A 16,408-nucleotide genomic window follows, 5' to 3' on the forward strand; every position below is an offset into this window, starting at 1 on the left:
GGGCAGAGGCACTCCCCACATCCTAGACGATGGGCGGCCAGGCAGAGACGCTCCTCACTTCCTAGACGGGGTGGCGGCCGGGCAGAGGTGCTCCTCACATCCCAGACGGGGCGGCCGGGCAGAGGTGCTCCTCACATCCCAGACGATGGGCGGCCAGGCAGAGACGCTCCCCACCTCCCTGACGGGACGGTGGCCGGGCAGAGGCTGCAATCCCAGCACCCTGGGAGGCCAAGGCAGGCGGCTGGGAGGCGGAGGCTGCAGCGAGCCAAGACCACGCCACCGCACTCCAGCCCAGGCAACACCGAGCACCGAGTGAGCGAGACCCCTTCTGCAGTTCCAGCACCTCGGGAGGCCGAGGCGGGCAGACCACTCAAGGTCAGGAGCTGGAGACCAGCCTGAACTTGGCCACATTTATTTTCATAGTTTATGACATTGGCATACCTGTGCATAACTCTATCTCAGCATTTTAAGGCCCTGGTGGTGCACAGGAAGCCATGACTAAAATGATAGGTACGCTGTTCCTAATACGGGATATAAAAGACTCAACACCACATCTGAAAAAAAGAAGCTGTTGTCTTAAAGATGCATCTTCCTTTAAAGTAAATGAATAACGAAGGTAGGCCATAAGGAGCTTCTTATCTACTTTAAGCTCTTGGCTGGCTTTTCCCAGAAGTTTGAGATGAATCATGACTCATTTTCTGCAGGGTCAATGGGGAAACTGGAGAGGTGGCTATCCCTGTTCCTGCCGGTGCCTGAAGCTTTCAGTGTTGTTCCATCAAACTCTGGCTCCATACCTTCCCTCCTGTCCTCCCTCCCTGTTGGCTGGAGTCTAATGTGACGCTTCTTCCAAAACACAAAACCGCCTACATTGTGTAAGAAGACTCTCAAAAACCATTGATTGAAACGCTACTGATGCCAAAAAAAAAAAAAAAAAAAAAAAAAAATTAGTGGGGAGAGGGTAGTTTAGATCACCAAGAATAAGAACCAACTGGCTGGGCATTGTGGCTCACGCCTGTAATCCCAGCACTTTGTGAGGCCAAGGCAGGTGGATCACGTGAGGTCAGGAGTTCGAGACCAGCCTGGCCAACTGGCGAAACCTTGTCTCTACTAAAAATACAAAAAAAAAAATTAGCCGGGCCTGGTGGCGCATGCCTGTAATCCCAGCTACTGGGAAGGCTGAGGCAAGAGAATTGCTTAAAAAACCCAGGAGGGGCCAGGCGCGGTGGCTCACGCCTGTAATCCCAGCACTTTGGGAGGCCGAGGCGGGTGGATCACGAGGTCAAGAGATTGAGACCATCCTGGCCAACATGGTGAAACCCCGTCTCTACTAAAAATACAAAAATTAGCCGGGTATGGTGGTGCGTGCCTGTAGTCCCAGCTACTCGGGAGGCTGAGGCAGGAGCATCGCTTGAACCTGGGAGACAGGGGTTGCAGTCAGCCCAGATCGAGCCACTGTGCTCCAGCCTGGCGACAGAGTGAGACTCTGTCTCAAAAAAAAATTAGCTGGTCCTGGTGGTGCATGCTTTTAATCCCAGCTACTGGGGAGGCTGAGGCAGGAGAATCACTTAAAAAAACTCAGGAGGGTCCGGGCATGGTGGCTTACGCCTGTAATCCCAGCACTTTGGGAGGCTGAGGCAGGTGAATCACTTGAACCTGGGAGGAGGAGGTTGCAGTGAGCCGAGATCATGCCATTGCACTCCAGTCTGGGTGACAGAGTGATACCCCATCTCAAAAAAAAAAAAGAAAAAAGAAAAAAACCCAGGAGGTGGAGGTTGCAGTGAGCTTAGATTGTGCTACCGCACTTCTGCCTGGGTGACAGAGCAAGACTCCATCTGAAAAAAAAAAATAAAAGAACCAACTGTCTGTTAAGTCCTTATCTGTAGAGTAGATAGGACACAGTGGAATGGTCCTGTTGGTTAAAACCAGCTATGGTGCACACGTTCATCAACCTTGTTGGCCTTTTTTTTTTTTTGAGACGGAGTTTTGCTCTCGTTGCCCAGGCTGGAGTGCATGGAGGCATGGAGTAGCTGGGATTACAGGCATGCGCCACCATGCCCGGCTAATTTTTTTTTTGCATTTTTAATAGAGATGAGGTCTCACCATGCTGGCCAGGCTAGTCTCGAACTCCCGACCTCAGGTGATCCACCCACCTCGGCCTCCCAAAGTGCTAGGATTACAGGCGTGAGCCACCACGCCCAGCCATTGTTGGCCTTTTCTATCCCACTTGCCCAAAACCCTGTTGTTGCTTTTGGTTAAGGCCTCTAGATTGAGTTGGAATCCATATAATGTTAGAACTGGAGCGTTTTCAAGGTTGTTCAGTTCACTCTCCACATTTTACAGGCCAGAGAAGTTAAGCAATTTGTCCAGTGTCCTATAAAGGCATTGTAGGGGGGATATTAGGGAGAAAGACAAGGTTCCTCAGCACCCCTTAGTGATGCATTTATGGACACAGGTAACTTTTTTCCTTTTTTCATTCACGTCTTGGGTGTATTTTTTGTTTGCCAGTCTCTTCCTCTCTAACCTGTAGAAGAAGGAAAAATAGGATCTAAGGGTAGATAGTTCTATAGCTAAAGAATTCCTTTTCTGAATTGTTTAGGAGAGCTGGCTTGGTTTAAACCAGTTATTAGGTGGCATTCACCCAGTTGCCCTCCCACCCTGAACAGCTGTGCTGCGTGTAAGGCAGCCCAGGGAGGGTTTCATCCCCTTGACCTCTCTTCTGCCTGCGGTCCTTGTGCAAAGCAGAGCAAGCAGCGGGTGAGAGTTAAGTTTGTGTTGATTCAGACCATCTCAGTGTGAGTGCAATCCTGAGATCAGTTTTCAGAAACTAAAAACATTTTATGTTGCTTTAGTAATAAATTTGTTGGTTTGCTTTTTCACGTGGGAGAAGGAAAGGAGGGATAAGGACAGGGTGGGTACAACAAGTAGGCTCACATGGACAAATTGTGTGGCTCCCACTGGCTAGTGTTGGGTTGCTTCAAAATTTTTTGAACATTTTAGGTGATTGGGTTGTCGCATTCTGGCCTCCATACCATATTCATCCCCTGCTCCTTACAGTTGGTGCACATGTCTAATCTAAAGGAGAATCATGCTCGTATAAGAGCAGAAAAAGAAGAGAAATTAGGCCGGGCATGGTGGCTCATGCCTGTACTCCCAGCACTTTGGGAGGCTGAGGTGGGAGGATTGCTTGAGGCCAGGAGTTCAAGACCAGCCTGGGCAACATAGGGATACCCAATCTCTACAAAAAATTTTAAAAAATTAGCCAGGCATGCCTGTGGTCTCAGCTACTTGGGAGGTTGAGGTGGGAAGATCCCTTGAGCCTGGGAGGTTGAGGCTGCAGTGAGCCATGATCACACCCGCACTCCAGCCTGGGCGACAGAGCCAGACCCTGTCTCAAAAAAAATAAAGTAGAAATGCCATATTTCCACGCAGACTCTTGCTTCTGTAGAACTTGACTTGTTACATCTTAAAATCCTACACTTAGAGTTGGGTAAATTTGTATGCCTCTAACTTTCTTGTAGAGAAAAGAAAAAGACATCTTTAATATGCATTCACCTTGAACTTGGGACCTCGGGGGGGACTGGCTTTTCACCAGAAATAGACAGAAGCCATCCACAAGACTGAGGGTTTTCGTGCCAGACTTCTCTTTTCCTTCCACAGTTACAGGAGTTTTCTTTAGGGGGTTTTTGTCAAAGCTAGATTTTCCGGTTCTGTTTCCTAAAATGGAAATAGATCACGGATTTCCTTTTTTCATTATTGCAGTTGTGTCATCTGCCGTACCTTAGTTTCATTTGTGCCAAATGAGGTGAGTTGTGGCTCCTCTTCATTGTCCAGTTGTTGCTGAGTCACGCCAGGTGGGCGTTTAAGAGTCCTGCCTTACAGCCTGAAACTCCAGCCGCCCAGCGCAGGCAGCACATAGGAGCTGAGTTTTTCCGTTGGCTGGTTCATTCCAGCGGAGACTGACATTCACCTGCTACAGTCCTGCCTCTGGAATAGCCTGGCACTGCCATATATCAGTATATAAAAGAGAGTCTTCAAACTCTTGCCTCCTGTACCACCCCAAAATAATTCTGAAAACAGCATATCCGGCCGGGCGCGGTGGCTCACGCCTGTAATCCCAGCACTTTGGGAGGCCGAGGCGGGCGGATCACGTGAGGTCAGGAGATCGAGACCATCCTGGCTAACACAGTGAAACCCCGTCTCTACTAAAAATACAAAAAATTAGCCGGGCGTGGTGGTGGGCGCCTGTAGTCCCAGCTACTCGGGAGGCTGAGGCAGGAGAATGGCGTGAACCTGGGAGGTGGAGCTTGCAGTGAGCCAAGATCGCGCCACTGCACTCCAGCCTGGGCGACAGAGCAAGACTCCGTCTCAAAAAAGAAAAAAGAAAACAGCATATCCCCTTGCACATTTTGTACATCTGCTTTATTATTTTTATTTTATTTTATTTTATTTTATTTTATTTTATTTTATTTTATTTTAAGACAGTCTCGCTCTGTTGCCCAGGCTAGAGTACAGTGGCGCAATCTTGGCTCACTGCAACCTCCGCCTCCCGGATTCAAGGTATTCTCCTGCCTCAACCTCCCAAGTAGCTAGGATCACCACGCCCGGCTAATTTTTGTATTTTAGTAGAGACGGAGTTTCACCATGTTGGCCAGGCTGGTCTCCAACTCCTGACCTCAGGTGATCCACCCACCTCAGCCTCCAAAGTGCTGGGATTACAGGTGTGAGACATTGTGCCCGGCCTGTACATCTGCTTTAAATGTTTTTGTTTGAGGCCGGGTGCAGTGGCTCAGCCTGTAATCCCAGCATTTTGGGAGGCTGAGGTGGGCGGATCACAAGGTCAGCAGTTCAAGACCAGCCTGGCCAACATGGTGAAACTATCTCTACTAAAAAATACAAAAATTAGCTGGGCATGGTGGCGGGCGCCTGTAGTCCCAGCTACTCAGGAGGCCGAGGCAGAAGAATCGCTTGAACCCGGGAGGTGGAGGTTGCCGTGAGCCGAGATAGTGCCATTGCACTGCAGCCTAGGTGACAGAGTGAGACTCCGTCTCAAAAAAAAAAAAAAGGTTTTTTTTGTTGGTTTTGGTTTGGGTTCTGGTTTTGGCCAAAATCTTAGAGCCGCATATTTGACTCATTTAATTTATGGAAAAGGCCTTCTATATGACCATATTGGCTGTGCCAGTCCTCATCAAATCAATCAGCCTAATCATTCCGACTTTCTGTCAAATAAAATCTCACTTCATCTGTTAACTTTCTGAAAAGCATTAATACTCTTCCCTCTCATGGTTTCTGAGTGTTAATATTTCTTTTTTTTCTTTTTTTTTTTTTTTGAGATGAAGTCTTGCTCTGTCGCCTAGGCTGGAGTGCAGTGGCGCGATCTCCGCTCACTGCAAGCTCCACCTCCTGGGCTCACGCCATTCTCCTGCCTCAGCATCCCGAGTAGCTGGGACTACAGGTGCCCGCCACCACGCCCGGCTAATTTTTTATTTTTGTATTTTTAGTAAAGATGGGGTTTCACCGTGTTAGCCAGGATGGTCTCGATCTCCTGACCCTGTGATCCACCCGCCTCGGCCTCCCAAAGTGCTGGGATTACAGGCGTGAGCCACCATGCCCGGCTGAGTGTTAATATTTCTAAGATAGGTACTGGGCAGTTAAGCAAGGAGGTGATGAGACTTAGAGATTGCTGTGGAGTCGGTCAGTCCTGAGAACTCGCTTTCTGCGTTGTTTTTCTAAGACTCCCTTGGGAATCTCCAGTTGTCTTTGTGTGTGGTGCTCCAGGCGCCTTTATACTCTGGGCATTTTATCAGGGTAATTTGGAATAAGTCAAGTGCCCATGATTCAACTCACTACTTCCCTCTAGAGGTGTATTCCATTACTGTTCTCTGAAAAGTACCGATTCTAAGCCCCACCAACCAACTGAATGGACCTCAGTGGGCTAAGGGCATTCCAAGTAAACGCGAAAAACTAATTCAGGCCATGATGGGAAGGGAGGGACATGCCTAATTATATGCTCCTCTCTGCAATTCAGGCACAACCGACCAGCATTAACATTAAAACAGATTTTTTTTTTATACAGTCTCACTCTGTTGCCCAGGCTGGAGTGCAGTGGCGCGATCTCGGCTCACTGCAACCTCCGCCTCCTGGGTTCAAGAGATTCTCCTGCTTCAGCCTCTGGAGTAGCTGGGATTACAGGCGCCCACCTCGGCCTCCCAAAGTGCTGGGATTACAGGCGTGAGCCACCGCGCCTGGCCTGACACTCCTTTTTATTGATTCCAGGTCTTTAGATAATAACCCTTTCAACCCCGATTTCCAATCAGAAAATCTTTGAACCCACCTATGATCTGGAAGCCCCCGCCTTCAAGTTGTCCCACCTTACCGGGCTGAACCAATGTACACCTTACATGTATTGACTAATGTCTTCTTGTAACTTCTGTCCCCATAAAATGTATAAATCAACCTGTCACCCAGCCACCTTGGGCTAATGTTCTTAGGACCTCCTGGGGCTGTATCATGGGCCTTGGTCACTTATATTTGGCTCACAATAAACCTCTTTAAATATATTACAGAATTTGATTCTTTTCATTGACACCATCAGCCTCTATTGTCTAGATTCTTAGAACAGTGGTTATTTCTGCAGGTATTAACCTCCTCCTAACTAGGTTCTATTGATGTTTATAAGCTACTTTTACAAGAGGGTTACACTTGGCAGTCTATCCCTGGATATGGGTGATTCATCCTACCCAAGAAAGCTAGATGTGAAAGGAAAGAAATGTACTGTATTAACCTACAAGGAAATCAAAGACGCAAGAAAAATGTTTAAAAATATATATATTGGGCCGGGCACAGTGGCTCATACCTGTAATCCCAGCACTTTGGGAGGCCGAGGTGGGAGGATCACTTGAGGTCGGGAGTTCAAGACCATCCTGGCCAACATGGTGAAACCCCCATCTCTACTAAAAATATAAAAATTAGCTGGGTGTGGTGGCGGGCGCCTGTAGTCCCAGCTACTCGGGAGGCTGAGGCAGGAGAATCACTTGAAGCCAGGAGGTGGAGGTTGTAGTGAACCAAGATCACACCACCGCACTCCAGCCTGGGCAACAGGAGCAAAACTCCGTCTCAAAAAAAAAAAAAAAAAAAAGAATTGGAACAGGTGTGGTGGCTCACATCTCTAATCCAAGGTGAGGTGGCCAAGATGGGAGGATCACTTGAGCCCAGGAGTTCAAGACCAGCCTGGGCAACATAGCAAGACCCTATCTTTGCATATATGCAATATATATATTTAAATACATATAGGCAAGGTATGCAATTGAACACATTTCCATCGATTCCTGTCTTAGGCGCTGGTCTAGGGAAGTTTAAGAAAAATAAGGCATGATCGCTAACACCTAGTTTATTATTTTTTTCTTCTGCTTGCTTTGCGTTTAATTTGTTCTTTTCTGATCTCTTAAGGTGGAAGCTGAAGTCACTGCTTTTGAGACCTTTCTTTTCTAATATAGGTATTTCCTTCTAAGTACTGCTGCGGCTGCATCCTACAAATTTTAATACATTGTGCTTTCTCACCATTCAAAATACTTTCTAATTTCCTTTTTGATTTCTTCTTTGACATATCATGTGAATCATTTACAGTTGTATTATTTAATTTCCAAATATTTAGGTATTTTCCAAATATCTTTTTTTTTTAAGAGACTGGATTTTGCTATGTTGCCCAGGCTGGTCTTGAACTCCTGGCCTCAAGCGATCCTCCCACCTCATCCTCCCTAGTAGCAGGAACTAAGGTGCATACCTGTCATTTTTTTCCAATTTAATTCCACTGTGGTCAAAGTACATATTTTGTATGAGTTGAATCCTTTGAAAGTGATCGAGACTTGTTTTATGGGTAGAATATGTTCTGAGTGCACTTGAAAAGAATGTGTATTATGCTGTTGTTGGGTGGAGTATTTTGTAAATGTCAGTGTGATCAAGTTGGGTGTTTGGTTTTTTGTTTGTTTTTTTTTTTTTTTAGACAAGATCTCACTCTGTTGCCCAGGCTAGAATGTGTGGTGTGATCATATCTCACTGCAACCTTGAACTTGTGGGCTCAAGCGATCTTCCTGCCTTACCCGCCCGAGTACCTAGGACTACAGGTGTGAGCCACTATACTCGGCTAATTTTTTTCTTTTTTTTTTTTTTGAGACGGAGTTTTGCTCTTGTTGCCCAGGCTGGAGTGCAATGGCGCAATCTCAGCTCACCACAACCTCCACCTCCCAGGTTCAAGCAATTCGTCTGCCTCAGCCTCCGGAGTAGCTGGGATTATAGGCACGCACCACCACACCCGGCTGATTTTGTATTTTTAGTAGAGACAGGGTTTCTCCGTGTTGGTGAGGCTGGTCTCAAACTCCCAACCTCATGTAATCCGCCCGCCTCGGCCTCCCAAAGTGCTGGGATTACAGGCGTGAGTCACTGCACCTGGCCACTTGGCTAATTTTTGTATATTTTCTAGAGACAGGGTCTTACTTTGTTTCCCAGGCTGGCCTGAAACTCCTGACTTCAAGCAATCCTCCCGCCTCAGCCTCCCAAAGTGCTGGGATTACAGGTGAGAGCCACCATACCTGGCCTAGTTTTAGAATCTTAAACAGTATACTTTCATTTCTATCCTCCCAGCCTTTGAGCTGTGGTCCTCATGCATTTTACTGTTACACATATTATAAACCCACAATGTATTGTTTTATTTTTGCTTTAAATAGTCACTTATCTTTTAAAGATACTTAAATAGGCTGGGAGCAGTGGCTCATGCCTGTAATCCCAACACTTTGGAGGCCGAGGCGGGTGGATCATCTGAGGTCAGGAGTTCAAGACCAGCCTGGCCAACATGGTGAAACCCCATCTCTACTAAAAATACAAAAATTAGCTGGGTGTGGTGGCGGGTGCCTGTAATCCCGGCTACTCGGGAGTCTGAGGCAGGAGAATTGCTTGAATCCAGGAGGCGGAGGTTACAGTGAGCTGGGATCTCACGATTGCAGCCAGCCTCAGCCTCCCAAAGTGCTGGGATTACAGGCGTGAGCCACCGCGCCCAGCCCCCAGTCATTCTTTTATTTTATTTTATTTTTTGAGACGGAGTCTCACTCTGTCGCCCAGTCTGGAGTGCAGTGCAGTGACACAATCTCGGCTCACTGCAACCTCCGCCTTCTGGGTTCAAGCGATTCTCTTGCCTCAGCCTCCTGAGTAGCTGGAACTACAAGCATGAGCCACCACGCCTGGCCGGAACCCAGTCATTCTTATCTGTATGTAATGGGTCTTGTTTTCTCTGTCTGCTTTTAAGATTTCCTCTTTATCCCTGGTGTTCCGAAATTTAGTTGTGATGTGCCGGAGTTAGTTTTTTCGATGTTTCTTGTGCTTAGGGTTTGTTGAGCATCTTAGATTTGTAGATCTGTAGCTTTTAATAAATTTGGAGAAATATTTGGCCATTGTTTCTTTAAATTATTTTTTCAGCCCCCTCCTTCATGGACTCCAGCTATGGGTGTTAACCTGTTTGGATCATCCCACCGCTCACCAATGCTCTGTTTGTTTTGTTTCCTCTGTGTTTTATTTTAGGAAGTTTCTATTGCTGTGTCTTCAAGTTTATTAATATTTTCTTCTGTAGTGTCTGATCTGTTAAAACCATTTTTCATCTGAGACATTGTAGTTTTTGCCTAGAGTTTGAGGTGGGGGTTTTTAATCTGCAGAGTCTCTACTTGACACGCTTGATCTTTCCTTTACTTTCTTGTGCATAGGAAGTACAATTACCATAATTTTGAATGTCCCTGTGTACTAAGTCTATCATACATGTCATTTCTGCTCAGTCGCTATTGATTTCTGTCCTCATTATGGGTCATCTTTTCCTGCTTCTTTGTAGTTCCTATTCATTTTTTACTGGATTTTACCCTCTTGGGTGCTGGTTATTAGTGTATTCCTATGAATATTCTTGAGCTTTTTCTTGGAGTAGTTTGACCCTTGCAGGGCTTGCTTTGTTGGGCGGAACAAGGACAGCATTTAGCCTAGGGCTGGCTTTGCCTCACTGTAGAGGCAAAACCCTCTGAACACTCTTTCTGAACCTCCCTGTATTCTGAGGTTCTCCACTCTGGCTGACGGGAACAGGAACTATTCCTAGCCCTGTGATCCTTTGGGATGGTTCTTTTCCCATGCTGAGGTAGGTTCCTCCCACCCATGCGCTGTGACTCCCTGGGGACCCTTGGGGGAGCTCACTCTCTCTGCAGCTCTCTCCTCTCCGGTGCTCTGTCTGGCACACTCCAGCTGCCCTGGCCTGGCCTCCCCAGCCTCCCAGTCCCATCTCTTGAACATCGGGAGGCTGCTGGGTTCCACCTGGCTTCTCTGCTCTGCACGTAGACTGGAAGCTCCAGGCAGGAAGCTGGGGCAATGGGAGGCGCTCCTGGCTTCATTTGTATACATTTCTCAGGAATCAGTTTCCTTAGCCTGTTGTCCAGTGGCTGGGAAAGATTGTTTTTTATGTTTTATCTGCACTTGTAGTTATAGGCAGGAAGGTGACTTGGTCCCTGTTACTCCCATCTTGGCTGGAAGCCCTTGAACTCATAACTCAGTTCTGTGGTAGGAGGAAGTGCATTAAATTAAAAAACGGTAAAAGTGATGTTTTGGGAGGCCAAAACATCACTATCTCCTCCATCTGGCCAGACTTTCTGTGCCTAAAAACAGGGTTCACATTCATTAAAGGATTTATTTATTTATTTTTGAGACAGGGTCTCACTCTGTCAACCAGGCTGCAGCCTCCACTTCCCAGGCTTAGGTGATTCTCCCACCTCAGCCTCCCGTGTAGCTGGGACTACAGGTGCACACCACCATGCCCGGCTAATTTTTTATTTTTTTGTAGAGACAGAGTCACATTATGTTGGCCATGCTGGTCTCAAACTCTGAACTCAAAAGACCTGCCTTGGCCTCCCAAAAGTGCTGGGATTACAGACGTGAACCACCACTCCTGGCCAAAGGATTTTTATTTACTTAGGGTTTTTGGCTGTGGACTGGCTCTTCTTTAGTATTAGAATGACCTAGTTGCATGACTCACAATCATTTTGTAGATAATAAAATAGCTAATAGCTCCATGTACTGTCCTAAGAGCTTGATATATTCTCTAATTTAGTCTTTAACCAATTCTATGAAGTACTAACTCCATTTTGCACATAAGGATAGTGAAGCACAGAGAGCTGAAGTATCTTAGCCAAGATTACACAGCTAATAAGTGATGGCCAGGATTGGAATTTGGGGTCTGGCTCCAGAGACTGTGCAGTTCATCAACATGCAAAACTGCTTCTGGACAAGTTCTGTTTATCTAGTGAGAGGGCAACTGATACAGGCTCCTTCAGCTTTCAGAACAAGCCTTAGGACCCCATCTCAACCATCTTACTTTCTCTCTGGATTGTCTTCTTTTTTTTTTTTTTTTTGAGACAGGGTCTCACTCTCACCCAGGCTGGACTGCAGTGGCGCAATGATGGCTCACTGCCGCCTTGACCACCCACACTCAAGTGATCCTTCCACCTCTCAGCCTCCTGAGTAGCTGGGACTACAGCACGTACCACGATGCCTGGCTATTTTTTTTTACTTTTTGTAGAGGCAGGTTTCTCCACATTGCCCAGGCTGGGCTCAGACTCGTGGGCTCAGGCAGTCAGCCCACCTCCATCTCCCAAAGTACTGGAATTACAGGTGTGAGCCATTGCGCTCAGCCTTCTTTTTCAATAATTGTTTTATTTACATGTGTACGTGTGTATGCCTGGGTCATACATGCTTATGGTTCAGTTTCGCAAGGTATAAGAGGATGTTTGGTTGAAAACACGTCTCTCAACTGCCTTTCTCCTCTCAAAGCCCCAAGTGTCCTCCCTGCCCCACACCCTCTCTTCAATTTGATTGTCTTTCCAGAGGCCGTCTTCACAAATAAAAGCTAGGAATAAATGGCAGCACACAATCCCCTTTCTTCTATACTTTGTCTTTTAACAAGTTGTTTGTTTTTTTTGTTTTTTTGTTTTTGAGATGGCATTTCGCTCTTGTTGCCCAGGCTGGAGTGCAATGGTGCGATCTTGGCTCACTGCAATCTCCGCCTCCTGGATTCAAGTGATTCTCCTGCCTCAGCCTCCCAAGTAGCTGGGATTACAGGCGCCTGCCACCATGACCGGCTAATTTTTCTATTTTTAGTAGAGACAGGGTTTCACCATGTTGGCCAGGCTGGTCTTGAACTCCGCCTGCCTTGGCCTCCCAAAGTGCTAGGATTATAGGCGTGAGCCACCACATCCAGCCTTGTGTTTGTATTTTGAAAATAATGGTTGTGGGGCCATGCACAGTGGCTCGCGCCTGTAATCCCAGCACTTTGGGAGGCCAGGATGGGTGGATCACTTGAGGTCAGGAGTTTGAGACCAGCCTGGCCAACATGGTGAAACCCCGTCTCTACTAAAAATACAAACATTAGCCAGGCATGGTGGTGGGTGCCTGTAATCCCAGGTACTCGGGAGGCTGAGCCAGGAGAATTCGCTTACCTGGGAGGTGGAGGTTGTTGCGTTGAGCCGAGAGTGACCCACTGTACTCCAGCCTGGATGACAGAGTGAGACTCCAACTCAATCAATCAATCAATAAAGGTTGTGAACACTATCAGAGGGTCACCTCAGTGAGGGATGACAGTAGCCGGTGCATTTATCTGTTAGTAAACTAAGAAACAAATGACCAAAGATTAATTCCTTTTTATTTATGACCTTGTACTCAGTTCAGTCTACAGACTTGATCTGTGCCTGGTCCTAGGGGTAGAAAGGTTTGTGACTTGGTCTCTGCCCCCAGGCAGCTCATACTCTGGAGGGAGACGCAGCAGAAGTAGCTGCTGTGGTATGGCGTGTGCTCTGTTGGAGAAAACTGGATCTTGAAACAAGGAAAAATGTTTCTAGAATGCTCTTAGGACATGCTGCCAAGGACTGTTGATGGTGTTGCACTTGATGGTGAATGCCTTCTGGAAGCAACCCGGGTGGAGGGCAGGGAGTTACTTTTGCTAAGGAGCCAGCTCAGAGTGGATTCTGTAAGCTGAGCCTCATCTGGAGCTTGAGTCCGCACCTCCCTGCAGAATTGCCGGGCTTCATGCAGGCAATCAGCTGCCTGTGATTGGAGGGCTGGTGCTGGTAGGGATAATGAACTTGGTAGTGTCGGCAGAGGTGATTGGCCGGGCTCTGCTGCAGTGAGAATGCAGACTGGATGCTCAGGTCCTCGGCTTGGGTGATGAGCGAGGACAGCTGAATAACTGGGAGCTCGAAGTTGCTTGCTGCCTCCGGGAGTGGTCTGCTTGGCTGTTGCGTTTTCCTTTTTTTTTTTTTTTTTTTTTTTTAAAAAGCCAAACGTTTGCTCACCATCACCTGCAGAAGTGAGTTTTTATTGAAGAAGCTCCAGCTGCTTTCTCCTTATTGCCGGCAGCCCGGCAAGGCTCCTTAGAGTAAGCTACTTCTCAGGCCGGGCACGACAGCAGTGCTAGCACATTTGAAAAAGCAGGAAACCGCCCCTGCATACAGAGCTTCCAGCCTGAGAACTCCCAGGCCAGTCTTCCCAGCAGCTGTGTAGCCAGAGAGCCTTGGTATTGTGGTCACATCCCTCAAAAGTGAACAGTCACCATCGGAGGCGTTTGGAGGAGACCGTGATGTTGCAGATGCTGTGGCATTTCCTAGCTAGCTTTTTCCCTAGGGCTGGGTGCCAAGGCTCCAGAGAGGGGGACGATCATCAAGTCAGAGGCACCCCAGCCCCTGCCCGGAGAGACCAGATGGCAAGCTTTTTGGGGAAACAGGATGGAAGGGCTGAGGCCACGGAAAAAAGACCCACCATTTTGCTGGTGGTTGGACCTGCAGAGCAGTTTCCTAAGGTAATGTTGGCCTCAAGAGGACCTCCTAGTTTAGGGCCTGGTCTGGGATCATTTTCCTGGGGAAAAAACGAGTGTGGGGAGGAAGGGAGAATTCACAACGTTAGTTTGGGGTTCAGGGAGAAGTGGTAGGCAATGAGGAAGCCCACAAATTCAATCTAAAATCTTTCTGTGGCCCCTGTGAAAGCTGCATTACCCACTGCGAGCACCCCAGTGTGGCTGTTGAGGGAAGGAAGGTTGCGATAGATTTGCCTTAGGGTTTGTTAGTTTGGCTGAAGAAAGCCATTTGAAAGTGAGGGGCAGACTGTGAAAGCGTGCCTTAGCTTATCCGAACAGCTCAGGAAGGGCGAAGCTAAAGGGGCAAGAGAGTGCGCCTCGACCATGGAACCCAGTTGCTTGGAGCTGTGGGGGTGGTCTTGGCATCCTGAAGGTCACAGTCCCCTTGCCTGGGTCCGACCCATCTCTCCTTTGGGTCTGGGAGGAAGAGTGAAGGCGTGAGACTGGGTCCGAGGAGAGGCTGGAGTCATGAGGCGCAGAGGCTGGTGCCCCTCTGGAAATGACTGCGGCCGCTGCGGGTCTGCCAACTGTGGGGTCTTTCATCCCTCCTGAGCCTAGAGCGTGAGTTCCCATCCTCACAAGAGCCAAGGTAAGTGGTAGTATCCCCATTTTGTAGATGAAGAAACTGAGGTACAGAACGGTTACATTCTTTGCCCAGGGTTAAACAATTAAAGAGAGGTGGAACTGAGATTTCACCCGCAAATCCTTGTCCTGTGCTGCCTCGTTTTCCCCTTAGGAAAGCAGTTTTTAAGGAGACTAATGGAGTGCTCAGTATTAGAAAGGAAATGGCCATTTGGCTCAGATTTCTCCTCCCTGCCGTAGGAGTGACCTTGTTCACCTCCTGAGCTTTGGTTATTTTGAATCTTTTTACTCAGGATAAAAATCAGAGAAGAAAAGGAGATTCTGCCCTGTTTGGCACATTGTAGATACCACAGAAATGTTAAGATGAATTGCTACATTTAAGAAATGAAAGTTCATTTTGCCTTTGCTACTAGGGACTTTTGATGTAATAACGCAGTCATGTGGGCTCTGGGGAGAAGTCTTCATCTTTGATGGGTTCCTTCTGAGCAAAGCAGCGGGTCTCTCAGAGTCTGTTATGCCTGAGATGTGCGTGCTTAATATGCAAAGAGAGGGTGTCACTTTGTACCTTTTGATTGTTTTAGACAAGATTGGAATAGCTGTGGCACTAGCTTTGTGAGGAACTTTTATCTATAGACCTGCTTGCCTTATTACTACCTCGAATGGCCGGCTGCCTTTTAAAATCACCTATTTTTGTCTTTAGCAGTTAACTGCTCTATTTTTCAGCATCACACAATACCCCCTTGCCAGCTCTTCCCCCAGGGGCTGCCTCAGGATAGGACTGTCTGTTCTGAACAGCTTACTTCCTGGCCTGCAGAATCAAGAGACCCACACCTTTTACTGGCTGATCCCCAAAAGAGAGACAGTTCAGCTGGCTGCAAACTGGGGGGAGCCCCAAGTGGGATATGGAGCAGCTGGTTGGGCTTGAAGCCAGAGAGAAAGCACATCTGGGAAGCATAGACTCTCAAAGCAGATAGACCAAGAACTGGAGTAACAAGAACATGGATGCAGCCCGCATCCTTTTCCAGAACAGTGCTCCGAAGGTGTTTGGGGTTTGTGATCACTGGCTGATTGGGGTTGGGGCTGGCCTCACCAAATCACAAAAAGGACCTCCAGAATGTTTTGGAAACATTTTTGAAAAGTTCACTTTAGGCCAGGCGCAGTGGCTCATGCTTGTAATCCCAGCACTTTGGGAGTCCGAGATGGATGGATCACGAGGTCAGGAGTTCGAGACCAGCCTGGCCAATATGGTGAAACCCCGTCTCCACTAAAAATACAAAAATTAGCTGGGCGTGGTGGCGTGCGCCTGTAGTCCCAGCTACTCGGGAGGCTGAGACAGAAGAATTGCTTGAATCCAGGAGGCGGAGGTTGCAGTGAGCCACGATTGTGCCGCTGCACTCCAGCCTGGGTGACAGAGCAAGACTGTTTAAAAGAAAAAAAGAAAAGTTCACTTTGGTTCTCGGGCTTCTCAGTGTCCCAGAAGCACTACTTTGTTTTGCTCTCACTTCCCCTGTTTAAATATGTCTGCTAGTGAGTCAGGTTCCTGCAAGCTTTTATTCTAGGAACTGTTCCAGTTTTTCCCTTTATCTTTGTCTTACAGTTAATCTTCAGTTGGAGAAGAAAGCCATTACTCTGGAGTGGGAGGTGCCCTCAGCGGCTTTCAAGCTTTCAAATCCTGAGGGGCTGTCTTCTCGGAAGCACAGAGAATTTTGCTCATTGTGTGTGTAACTGCCAAGTGTAGGCAGGTTTCATTGGAAACCAGCTACACTAGGCTGTCATGGCAACCTGATCATCAAATGACACTGTGGCCACAGCCGCCAATGAGGTTTGAGAGCCTTAAGGGTGGGTGGGGCTTGAGCGGCTGGATGCTGGCAAAGCTTCCTCATATTAATATTTCTGGCTCAGTCTGAG

At 47.6% G+C, this 16,408-nt stretch overlaps 1 protein-coding gene across 4 annotated transcripts in view; it reads left to right on the top strand.

Annotated features, from left to right (window-relative positions):
• SLC25A25 (solute carrier family 25 member 25) overlaps positions 1 to 16,408 on the top strand; it is a 41,157-nt gene that overhangs the window by 9,560 nt on the left and 15,189 nt on the right. For 2 of the 4 annotated variants that reach the window (XM_030817896.1, XM_030817897.1), the window contains exon 1: positions 13,201 to 13,864. The exons of the other annotated variants lie outside the window; for them this stretch is intronic. In XM_030817896.1, coding sequence (XP_030673756.1) covers positions 13,646 to 13,864 — 219 coding nt within the window. In that variant the 5' untranslated portion in view covers positions 13,201 to 13,645. Of the gene's footprint in view, positions 1 to 13,200; positions 13,865 to 16,408 lie in introns of those variants that run through there. 4 annotated transcript variants of the gene reach the window in all.

The sequence above is a fragment of the Nomascus leucogenys genome, chromosome 8 (genome assembly GCF_006542625.1).
Source record: "Nomascus leucogenys isolate Asia chromosome 8, Asia_NLE_v1, whole genome shotgun sequence".
Lineage (NCBI taxonomy): Eukaryota > Metazoa > Chordata > Mammalia > Primates > Hylobatidae > Nomascus > Nomascus leucogenys.